This window comes from Anastrepha obliqua, chromosome 6 (assembly GCF_027943255.1).
Source record: "Anastrepha obliqua isolate idAnaObli1 chromosome 6, idAnaObli1_1.0, whole genome shotgun sequence".
NCBI lineage: Eukaryota > Metazoa > Arthropoda > Insecta > Diptera > Tephritidae > Anastrepha > Anastrepha obliqua.
This window is the reverse complement of record NC_072897.1, coordinates 58,470,706-58,483,975: the sequence shown is the minus strand read 5'-3', so window position 1 is coordinate 58,483,975 and position 13,270 is coordinate 58,470,706. Positions and strand designations below refer to the sequence as shown.

Genomic DNA, 13,270 nt, shown 5'->3' with positions numbered 1-13,270 from the left:
ATGTCATCCATCGCCCTTTGAAAAATTTAAGGCGCTTTTCTAGACCATCCTTAAATTCTCTCTGACATTCTTAAAGATTCATATTTTCCATTATTTACGGACATTTTTCGTCATTGAAATTTGGTAAAAACCTGGCTCGAGGCCAATGCTTAAAAAATATCGTGCAATAATCGGAAATGGTATGTTAGTTATTTTTTTATAGTCGATGACCATTCTTATTTATTCAATCTTTCAATAATTCAATCTTTTTTCCATTTTTAAAGTTTCACAATTTTCTAATGAACGCTTGTTTCCCTCATTTTCACCAAAATAATCTTTATGTGATATTTCTCAGGATTTTCATTCAGCATGGAATTATTACCGTTTATATTGCCGGAATATTCATTGGTTTGCGGTTCAGAATCTTCATGTCCCAAAGTATGTAACGCAACATTGCCAGTATTTTCATCGGGACTCTTTTGTTCCAATTGGTTTAAATATTTTTATGTTGTTTTACAAATTTGTTTATGTTGCCGGTTTTATCTTCGACGGGCGCCTTAGGGCTTTTGTGTCTCAATATTCATGCTGTCTTCTACTCTTTTATTTCCATATTTTGCTTTTATCTTTGCGTATATCCATATTAAGTTTTTTTCAAGGAATGACATCCCAGGTGGATATTTACTGACCTCCAAACAAAGTTAATGTGGATGTATATGGTAAAACCTTAAACTAGAATTGTCATTGTTTAATAACATCTAAATAAAATATTACGAATTATCGAGTGTTTGAAATATTAAATGGCTCGCAATTTTTGAGATAAAATAAATGAATTTTCGAATTATCAAGTCTTTTTATTTAACTGCTAATATTTTAGATATTCATAATGTGAATTTTTTAATCTTTGAAAAGAACTCATTTATACGCGTTTGCTTCGAAGCACATTGCTACTGCTCAGGCTTTCAATAATTTTTTGAAGGAGAAAAAATGCCTGATATGCTGTTTCATCAGTTTCGTTGTGTAGACAAAAGCTTTGTCAGTTATCGAATGAGACTCTTGCTACTTTAACTGACACCTCTGCCAAAGGTTCTGATGTATCGTCTTCATCTTCATCGTTGATATTTTCATTCGTATCTGTCGCAGATAAAATTTCATCAGTAATGAAAATATCTCGGGCATCACAGTTTTCAATCAGTGTCTTCAATTTACCACGCCAATCTGAGCAAACAGCATCATTAACAGTTCGACTTTCTCCACAAACTATTTTAAACACGTCTCAATTCCTCTTTTTGAAATTTGTAAGCCACCCTTCACTTGCTGCAAAGTTTTGTATGTTTATAGTAGACGCGAGCTCTTTTGCTTTTTCCTTTAACAAAGTTCCGCTGATAGATACTTTTTGTCCTCTACAATGTCTAAACCAAATGACCAGGTTTTCTTCCAGACGAAGAAATTCACTTTTAGTTGTCTTTTCCGTGCTCCAGCAGTTTGAGCAGCAGTAACTTTCTCCTTGTCCTGTATTATGGTTGAGAGAGTAGTGAGAGGAATCTTAAATTCTTTTGCAACATCGCTTTTCTTCTCACCTCTATCTACTTTTTCAATTAATTTCTTCTTTTCAGCAATCGTCAAAAATGCATACTTTTTAGGACTCATATTTAATACAAATTTTTAATCTGTATACCAACGAAGCGATTCGTGCGGAAGAGCGCGTCAAAATGTGCTTATGTTTTATACGTAACACGCAACCACGCACAGTAAAGGTATTTTCAGAGGAGTCTCAAAGTTCAAAGTTCTTACTAACACACCAAGAAACTTTGCAAATTTGAATTGTCGAGAGCTTGACCATATGAGTTTGAATTACCGCGTTGTAGCAATGATTTTTTCGTTCGAATTACTGGCTGCATAAACATGTATGGACATAATTCGAAATATAAAGAGGTTTTGTAGGGAACTCATGATAACTTTGAATTAATGAGAGGTTCGAAATATCGCAGGTTCGAATTAACGAGAGTCGACTGTATATGCATTATAAACACAAAAACAAATTAAAAGAGGTCTCCCTACCAACTCAGAAGTGGGATAAAATCCACCCTCTCGAAAATAGGTGCCATTGTGATTATATATTACAAAATTTTAAATTGTTCGTAATCGTGTAAATTGTTATAAGAATAGTAATAAAATACTATCGAAATTAGTGCAAATTGGTGGAGCGCGACAAAATTATGAAGGGTATTGATGACTATGCCTTGAATATCATATTTTATTCATCAAAACCGCATTTTAAAAAGTGAAACACCGCTGACAGTATTCGCGGAAATCGAGACTCCTTTGCAGTTAGGCTTTAGGATCACGTTCGTCGTTAATTAAAATTTTGCTCGTTGCACATGCAATATTCGAGAAAAAGCTGAAGAGAACTCGCTATTTTGAAATTCTGTGCGTTATTTTGAAAATCTGTGCGCTGCTACATTATGAGTGTAAGGAACATCGATTCTCTTGTTCATCATATCACTTATCTCTCAGAACATTTCGTTTCTCTTGTTCATCGTATTACAATTTTCACACTATTAAAAGACTGAGGAGAACTGGTCAAAAGTGTGTTACGATCATTTCGTTTTACGTTCAACGCTTTGCCAATCGTGGCATACATACATAGTAACACGAACAACAAAATAAAACGTAAAAATGGAAAATCTTCGGTCCTCAAACGTCGCTGAACTTAAAAAAATGATGCAGGACTTCCAAGCAGTGAAAAAAATGCACTTATAAAACGTTGAGATGCACAAGAACGTTTTGACGAACATTATTTAACTACTAGAATTGCAAAAAAGTAGTTGAAAATTTTTTATTTTGCAAAAAAAAAAAACTTCGCAATTTTTTTGAAATTCAATATTTCAAAAAAAGTATTTTTTTTTTTATTGTACTTTTTCCAAATCAAGAGGACACCTTTGTAATGTATGATTAGAGCATTCTTAGCAGCAAACGTCACTTGCATTCTTCCTTTAAAATTGAACAGACGTGTTTCTCTTAATACATTTTATGGCGACGAGTAAAAAGAACCAACGTGCAAAGAAAAATTAAATTTGCCTTTATTGAATAAATAGTGAAGGTGAAGCAAGTCCGCTGTTGATTAGCGAAAACAACAATACAAGTGTCCCGCCCGCAATAATAAATAGAAATAAAAGTGATAAAATCACAATGTCAAATAGTTTTATTTCCATTTATAGAACCATTTGTTCCCGGTGGCGATTTCCCTGGATACAAGGACAGAATGGATCAAATTTTTATATGTAACAAAGTTTCCGATGAACTTAAAGCACCTCTATTCATCACCATGTGCGGAGCCGAAGTTTATGAGTGTTGAGGAATGCGAAATAGTAATATGGCAACCCTGATCTAAAATGTCAAAAAGCACTATAATTGAGAAGACAGCCTAGCACGTTGCTGAGGTCGATCGTAATAAGCTGAATTAATTAACCACTTTAATTGAATTGTATTTGGTATAGCATTTAATATTGTTAACTAATTAGAAGTAATAAACGTTCTGAAGTAAACATATAAGTGTGGTGTCGATAATTTGGCACACATCAGAGAGTATAACAGGTGGATCATACCACACATCGCAACAGGTGGCGACGAGGAAATTGGTCTCATAACCTACAAAACTGCAAAGTAGGAACATAAGCGAAAATGGCAGAACAAGAGGTACTTATGAAACTGTTGCAGATGCAAAGCAAATTACTGGAGCAATTGACTCAAAGATCAAAGCAGCCAGTAGAAAATTCAAAGGAACAGTTGATGGAGTCATTGGCAAAAAGCATAGCAGAATTTTGCTATGATGCCACAAACGCACTCACATTCGACACGTGGTATGCACGTCACGAAGACGTTTTCTTGGTCGATGGCAAAGATTTGGACGAAGCATCACGTGTTCGCCTCTTAATGAGGAAGCTAAATCCAATAGCGTATAACAAGTATGCAACATATATTTTACCAAAAAATCCACGAGATTTCACATTCGAAGAAACAATCTCCAAGCTGGGAGAAATGTTCGGTGCAAATGAATCGCTCTTCAGTATAAGATACAAATGTTTGCAAATTAGTAAGAATCAACAGGAAGACCTGGTATCGTATGCAGCCAGGGTCAATGCTCAATGTGAAAAATTTAGACTGTCGGAACTTTCGGCAGATCAATTCAAATGTCTCATCTATGTATTTGGGTTGCAAGCACACACAGAAGCCGACATTCGTATAAAAATATTGGCAAAACTAGAAGAAGATTCACAGCAAACATTAAACTCTCTGGTGAGCCATGCGCAAAAATTCATCAATCTAAAGAAAGATACAGCAATCGTGGAAGAGACAAAAGCCGTAATAGCCAACGCAATACATGCAAATACATGCCAAAGCAAGAACGATGCAACTAAAAATAGCAAAACAAATAAGGCGAAGATTCCAAAAACACCCTGCTGGAATTGCGGAGACATGCACTATGCAAAATATTGTACATATCACAATCAAAAGTGTAACAAGTGCAACAAATACGGTCATAAGGAGGGGTACTGTAATTCATACAGCGCCAGCAAAAGCAAAAGCACAAAACCTCAGCGACACAAGCAACAACAAACGAGCAACAAAGGTCACAACAGTTGCTTACAAGTAAATTCAATAACGCATGTTAATCGACGCAAATACACAACAGTAAGCATAAAGCCGATAGAAACCGCAACTTCATCGTTTCCGTCGTGTGATGTCAGAATGCAGGTGGACACCGCCTCGGACGTCTCGCTAATCGGAAAGTCCACATGGATACAAATGGGTCAACCGGGAATACGGTTGGAGAACAAATACGTTACCAGCGCATCAAAAGATAAGATTCAACTACTAGCCGAATTTTCTTGTGAAGCTAGGCTAAACGGGGAAGTACAATACTGTCATTTATTCGTAACAAATATTGATTCTTTGAACATCTTAGGAGTTGACTGGTGTGACATTTTCCATATTTGGGAAAAGCCTCTCAATCTCATTTGTAACAACATCATATCGGTTCAAGATCAACAATCTACTTTTTTGAAGCATATACAGCAAGACTATGCGGACATATTCAAGCCAAATCTGGAAAGTTGTAGCACAGTTACATCAGCATTGCATCTAAAGCCGGATGCTAAACCAATTTTTCGCGCAAAAAGTCCAGTAGCATATTCCATGCTACCGTACATTGAAGAAGAACTAAATAGATTACATCAATTAGGGGTTATCACCCCTGTAGAATTTTCTGAATGGGCAGCGCCTATCGTAGCAGTGAAGAAACCGTCTGGCAAGGTTCGGATCTGTGGCGATTATTCATCAGGGCTAAACGCATGGTTAGAGCCGCATCAATATCCGCTGCACACGCCAGAAGAAATTTACGCAAAGGTCGCGGGAAGTCATTGTTTTACCATAATAGACCTATCAGACGCGTATCTACAGATACCCGTCACAGCAGAGTCAGCCAAGCTGCTCACCATTAACACGCATATGGGTCTGTTTACGTTCAATCGACTCGCACCAGGTATCAAAAGCGCTCCAGGAGCGTTCCAACAAATCATGGACACCATATTGGCAGGCATAGATGACACCGTCGCTTACATAGATGACATCATTATAGGCGGTGCAACCTTTGAGAAACATGTCGAAAACCTTCATAAAGTGGCGCAACAGCTACAGAAGTATAAATTTCGGGTCCAGTTCGACAAATGCAAATTTTTTGCTGCACAGGTAAAATATTTGGGAAACATTTTAAGCAAAACAGGTATAAAACCTGACCCCACCAAAATAAGCCAGATTCTAGCACTACCAGAACCCAAAAATGTGTCAGAAGTCCGAGCATTTCTGGGCAGTGTAAACTATTATGGAAAATTCATCGCAGAAATGTCCAAAGTCAGAGCACCTTTGGACAAATTGCTTCATAAAAATGAAAAGTTTAATTGGAACGCTGATTGCCAAAAAGCCTTCGAGCAATTCAAACGCATTTTAAATTCAGATTTAATGCTTACGCATTATAACCCCAATTTACCATTGAAAGTGGCAGCAGACGCCTCCAATAGAGGAATCGGTGCGTTTATTTGTCACGTTTTTCCGGACGGATCAGAGAAGGTTATACAACACGCCTCAAAAGTTTTAACGGATGCAGAGCAAAAGTAGTCGCAAATTGAAAAGGAAGCTTTAGCATTAGTTTTTGCGCTGCTAGAAGTTCCACAGATTTATTTTTGGACGTAAGTTCACATTGTGCACGGATCATAAGCCGCTAATCGCAATATTTGGTAAAAATAAGGGCATCCCAACGTACGCAGCAAATAGGCTTCAGCGATGGGCACTAATATTGATGATGTATGACTTCAATATCCAATACATTAAAACAACAGAATTTGGATGTGTAGACATGCTTTTGCGCCTTATAGCAAATCACACAAAGCAAGACGAAGACATGGTGATAGCTTGTACGCAAATGGAAGAAGAAATGAACACGATTATTGAAGACCAATGTGAAAAACTTCCGGTGAGTTTTGAAATGATAAGAAAAGCTACAAAGCAATGTTCAACGGCCCAAGCTGTCATAAACGCATTATCAAATGGATGGAAGCAAGAAATAACACCAGAATTACAGCCATTTTATGCACGGAAAGATGCACTCAGCGTGATTCAAGAGTGCCTAATGTTTCATGAACGCATAGTGATTCCGAAGAAATTACAACCACGAATTTTACGTCAACTACACAGAGGACATCCAGGTAGAGAACAGATGAAATTGTAAGCAAGGAGTTACGTGTATTGGCCTGGTGTGGACGAAGATATAGTCTCGTATTCACGAAATTGTCAACTTTGTGCATCAACAGCAAAAATGCCTGTAAAACATACACTACGATCATGGCCGTTAGCAACAAAACCAATGGAACGGTTACACATTGATATAGCAGGACCATGCAATGGTTTTTATTACTTCGTAATCGTAGATGCATTCTCAAAATGGCCTGAAATTTTTCAAATAGAGAATATCACAACGCAAACAATCATTAGCAAGCTAAATGAAACGCTTTCACGTTACGGAGATTGTGACACACTGGTCTCCGATAACGGCACACAATTTACGAGCGGAGCGTTCGAACAATTCGTAACATCGCGGGGTATTCAACACATAAGGACATCGCCTTATCATCCCCAGTCCAATGGACAAGCGGAACGGTTCGTAGATACACTGAAAAGAGCATTAAAAAAATTAAAAATGGAAGGAACGGATTCAGAAAACTTGCAAACATTTTTGCAAACGCATAGATCCACACCAAATCCGAATGTGGTAGAACGGAAATCTCCGGCAGAAGCCTTCCTTAACCGGAAAATCAAAACAACGTTAGACTTAACTAAGCCACAAACAACGGAAATCAAACAACGAAATTTAAAACAAGAAAAGCAGTTTAATGTCAAACACGGAGCAAAATCTAGAGAATTTTCGAATGGAAACCTTGTAAACGTTAAATGGCATCAAGGCAATGATACGTTTTGGGTTCCTGGCGTTATCATAGAACGGATTGGTTCTGTGAACTACAATGTCAGAATTGAAGTAAAGGGCAACTCAAAACTGATTAGATCACATGCAAATAAAATGGTAAAACGGTATGGAAACCATACTGGCAATCGCGATGTGACTAAATATTTATGCGACGTTTTTGATCTCACAGAACTACCACGGTTCAATGAAGAAAATCAACCCGTACTACAGGCAGAAACTGTTGAAGTGGCTCCCCTAGTGGAAACCACCTCATCTGGTTCTAATGCACATGCAGAAACAAATAGAGGAACATCAACGAGTCGCAGGATTCGTAGACCACCAGCATATTTGAATGAGTATGATACTTCCTAACAAAGGGAGGTGTTGAGGAATGCGAAATAGTAATATGGCAACCCTGATCTAAAATGTCAAAAAGCACTATAATTAAGAAGACAGCCTAGCACGTTGCTGAGGTCGATCGTAATAAGCTGAATTAATTAACCACTTTAATTGAAGTGTATTGGGTATAGCATTTAATATTGTTAACTAATTAGAAGTAATAAACGTTCTGAAGTAAACACATAAGTGTGGTGTCGATAATTTGGCACACATCAGAGAGTATAACAGGTAGATCATACCACACATCGCAACAATGAGCTGTGCAAAAAGCTAACAACACCTCAATTACCGAGTCAGAAAACATACGGGGAATTGATGAAAATCCTAAGCGAATATTATCAACCGAAAAGGAATAAGCGTTCGGAGAGGTACAAGTTTTTTAATGCCATGCAAGAAGAAGGTGAGACAATTTCTGATTATATTGTGAGGTTAAAATTCTTATCGCAAGAATGTGAGTTTGGTGATTTTATTACAAATGAACATGCTAAAGATGTTGCTTATTTACAGCAAAAGCACCTAAATGAGGAATTATTAGATCAGCTAATAAGAGGTCTTAGAAGTGAACGAATTCAACAGAAATTAATGGATGACCTAACCTCAAATTTTGACAAAGCATGTGAAATTGCACTGCAGTTAGAGTTAACCAAACAAGGTCAAATCGAAATGCGTTCGAATACAGTAAATAGTCTAAAAAATGAAAGTAACGGAAACAGAGAGAAACATTCGTCACAAAGGAAGTCTGATTGGAAGCATAAAAATCAAAAAATACCACAGAAGTCAAAAAAGCCATCTGATGAAATTTCAGTACAAAAGTTCAACAAATGTAAACGATGTGGAAGAAAGCACGACGAGAAGAAGTGTCCCGCGGTCAACTGGGAATGTTTTAAATGCAAACGTAAAGGTCACACTTCATCAGTCTGTACATCTGAGTCGATCAAAGTCATCAACAACATCCACGGTGCCAGTGAAGCTTGGTACGTTACTGTCAATGTCAACAAAATCATTATCGAAATGGAAGTGGATAGTGGAGCTTGCACTTCAATTATTTTAAAGGATGAGTTTGATGAAAAATTTAAAAATGTCGAATTGGTCAAATCAAATAATAATTTAATAACTTTTTCAGGTCAGAAAATATTAGAATGTGGACCATTCATTGCTGAAGTGTGCCATCGGAATGTTGTTGTCAGTCTAAAAATGTCAGTCGTCAATATTGGAAAAAGGTTCAAGCCACTAATGGGCAGACCATGGTTGGATAAATTATTTAGTGGTTGGCGTAAGAGGTTTGAAACCAATATAATTAGCTTGCTCGAACATAATGATATATTTGATAATATTAAAAGCAGATATCCGAATATAGTCGATGAAAAAATGAATGAGGTTATTAGAAACTTTGAGGTGGATTTAGTTTTACAAGAAAATAAGACACCAGTTTTTCATGCCGCGTATACTGATCCATTTAAATTGCGTGAAAAGGTCGGTCAAGAACTTGAGCGTTTGTGTAAAGAAGAAATTTTAGAACCTGTTCAATATAGCCAATGGGCAAGTCCCGTTGTAATTGTTGCGAAACCGAACGGGGAAATAAGGATTTGTCTCGATGGAAAAGCATCGCTAAATAAATGTCTCGAATTTGCTCATTATCCTTTACCTTTGGTAGAAGATATATTCGCGGAATTCGCAAACTGCAAGTATTTTTCTGTTATAGACTTAAAAGGTGCATACAAACAATTGAAATTATCCAATTACTCTAAAAAAAATCTGGTTGTTAATACCCAAAATGGTTTATATGCTTACAAGCGATTAACCTTTGGAGTAAACTGCGCTGCGTCTATATTTCAATCTGTTATGGATCAAATTTTAAATGGTTTGCAATTCGTTGGAGCCTTTCAGGACGATATAATTATTGGAGGCTTAAATCAACAACAAGCCATTGAAAATGTTTACAGAGTCTGCGATCGTCTGTCAAAATTCAATGTTAAAATTAATATTGAAAAATGTCGTTTCTTAAAAACATCTGTTGAATATTTGGGTCATTGCTTAACAGATGGTGGGGTCAAACCGAATCCAAATAGAGTCAAGGCCATTGTAAGTGCCCCAGCACCAACAAATTTGCAACAACTACAGTCATACTTGGGTCTTATAAATTATTATAGGAAATTCGTTCCAAACATGTCCGCTGAACTAAATGTCTTATATCGACTGCTGCAAAAAGAAACTCCTTTTCATTGGAGTGAAGAATGTCAAAGGGTTTTTGAAAAAAGTAAACAGTTCATTGTTGAAAATAATTTATTAGAACTTTATGACCCTAAGCAACCTATTGTTGTATCAACTGACGCAAGTCCTTACGGCGTGGGTGCAGTTCTCTCATATATCGTAAATGGTATTGAGAAGCGGGTCATGTTTGCTTCATCCACACTGTCACCGGCAGAGCAAAATTATTCACAAGTTCACGGTGAAGGATTAGCAATTATTTTTGCTGCACGAAAGTTTCATAAGTATTTGTTTGGACAGCCATTCACCATTTTTACTGATAACTCAGTAATTAAAGAAATTTTCAGCCCAAAAAAGTTGAATAGTGCGGTGGCAGTGGCACGTTTGCAGCGATGGTCGGTTGAATTGTCTATGTATCAATATGAAATTAAACATAAAAGTGCTAAGCAAATGTCTCATGTAGATGCATTGTCTCGTTTACCATTGGAAAATAAAAAAAACGGAAATAAAAAATATTTCAATTAATTTTTTAAATGTTTCCAATGAATTACCTTTAAATTTACAAGAAATAGCCAATGAAACAAAGGTTGATCCAATTTTGTCAAAAATTTATTATTTCGTTAAAAACAAATGGCCAATTAAAGTTGAAGACAAATATAAAAAATATTTTGCTAATAGATCCAGATTGTCAATTGAAGACAATTGTCTGTTCTACTTTTCAAGAGTAATTATTCCAGAATGTTTGCGAAATCGTATGTTGAAAATGCTTCATGAGAGTCACATGGGCATTATTCGTATGCAAATGGTAGCAAGATCTTATGTTTGGTGGAATAATTGCGATAAAGACATCGAGAAATATGTTAGCAATTGCCAAGTATGTCAACAAACTAGAACTCCAAATAAACTCAAAACCGAAACACTTTGGAAAAAATCTGAATTTCCATTTGAGAGAATTCATATTGACTTTTTTGATTTCGCAGGAAAAAAAATTTTCTTAATAGTAGACTCATTTACGAAATTTTGTGAAATAAAAATGATGAGTACTACCATAGCATCACGCGTCATAGATCAATTAGTCAGTGTATTTGAATACTTTGGTTATCCTAAAAATATAGTTAGTGATAATGGTCCACCATTTCAAAGTAGAGAATTCATTCAGTTTTGTAGAAACAATGGTATTAATGTGTGTAAGAGTCCACCGTATCATCCAGAGTCAAACGGATTAGCGGAACGCTGTGTTCGTACGATAAAAACAGTTTTCAAAAAATATTGTTTGAGTAAAGAAAGTTCACTATCCATGGAACAAAAAGTAAAAAAGTTCTTGCTTTACTATCGTAATACACCAACTACAGCAACCGGTCAGTCACCTTCAGCAATGTTGTTCGCATACAAGCCTAGAATTGTATTAGATTTGTTGAAAAGTGAAAAAAAACTTAAGCTTAAGAACACCAACAAAAGAAATTGTAAATCAAATAAGAATAATACACAATCCAAAGTAAAAAGATCAAATCATGATTATAAAGTAGGGGAAATAGTATATTATTTAAACCATTTCAAAGAATTTGTTAAATGGATACCTGCTGTCATTGAAAAAAAGATATCTAACTTAAGGTACTTAATAAGAGTAAATAATCATATTCGTTATATTCATGTAAACCAAATACGAAAAAAGAAAACTTCAAAAAAATTTGTAAATTTAAAGGAAAATGTGAGATCTCAGCATGATTCTGAAAGTTGTATTCAGGATGATTTTTATAAAAACAAAGAAATCGAAAAACATGAAGATGTAATTATAAGTGGTGACAATCAATTAGCGATATCTGATTCCTTACGCAGGAGCGAACGCCGTGCAAAACCAATTGATTGTTACCAATCATTAGATTTTAGAAATAAAAAGGGGAAGATGTAATGTATGATTACAGCATTCTTAGCAGCAAACGTCACTTGCATTCTTCCTTTAAAATTGAACAGACGTGTTTCTCTTAATACATTTTAACCTTAAACTTCAATTGAGCTGAATGTCCAGTAGCTAAAATGAGTTGTTTTGAGTAATGAATTTTTGAGTAAAAAACCTGTTTCGCACTTTTTGTTTTTTGCAAAATAAAAAATTTTCAAATTCTTTTTTGCAATTGTTTCTACATGAAGCCGCTTGTGTAAGTAACGACGATCATTTTGAAGCTAGAATCATTAAAATCGGTTCATTTTTGACTAAGTTATGAGCAATTAAAAAACTATTTTTCTAATATAGGTGCTCTCCATTTCAATTCTAGCCCGGTTTCAATTCTAGCTCGGGACATGTTCTTCGATTTCGATGTCACTCAAATACTTATGTTGCTCTGCGGTCAAAATAATGAGACACGTATTTTTTTGTTCGCCCGAAAAAAATTTGTTTCAAGCAATTTTGTTTTTCGGCTCAAAATCGATTTTTTTTAATTATATAAGAATTTTTTTTTTAAATGCTCATAACTTAGTCAAAAATGAACCGATCTTAATGATACTGGGTTGAAAATTATCATCATGACTTACACGAGCGACTTCATGAAAATAAAAAAAATACACTTTTTGAAATATTGAGTTTCGAAAAAATTTCGCATTTTTTTTTTTGCAAAATAAAAAATTTTCAACTACTTTTCTGCAATTGTTTCTACGTGATGAAATATTTGAAAATAATTTCATTAAAAAAAAAGGTCAGAGCTTTTAGCTCTTTATTACACTTCCAACTTCAAACTGATTTCTTATTACAACTTATTTACCTAATTAAACGTATTAGTAAATATGATAAATGTTATGTTTGCATTCCCATTGCTCATTACATAAATGCTTTGTTTACCTTTCCGGCACGCTTTATTATTTTATGCTGAGCTAATGTCTGCTTTCAATTTTGTTAGTATCGAGTTCACTCGAATTCTATGGGAAAGTAATAAATTAAATTTGAATTCCACTGGTGTTAACTCCTCCGCGTTTAAAAACGAACGTTCTCGTTTGTCTGCACATGGTGGTGGATTGATTGGTCAATCCGTGGAAGCGGTTCAGGTTGCTCGTGATGCTCCAGAATTACTTCTTACAACGAAATATTGTTTTCGATGTTAAGAATGTACTTGTCGGTTAATTTTGATTTCTTCTTTAGCTTTAGCCTGATAGCCAAAATAGCCATTATGATTAGAATGG

The 13,270-nt window shown here is 35.5% G+C and overlaps 1 protein-coding gene across 1 annotated transcript; it reads left to right on the top strand.

Moving 5' to 3' along the window:
- The first annotated feature begins 3,660 nt into the window (after nucleotides 1-3,660).
- Nucleotides 3,661-6,153, top strand: LOC129250580 (uncharacterized protein K02A2.6-like). Its single transcript, XM_054890194.1, has one exon. It carries the CDS (start codon nucleotides 3,661-3,663, stop codon nucleotides 6,151-6,153), a length of 2,493 nt encoding a protein of 830 aa, XP_054746169.1.
- Nucleotides 6,154-13,270: the final 7,117 nt, after the last annotated feature.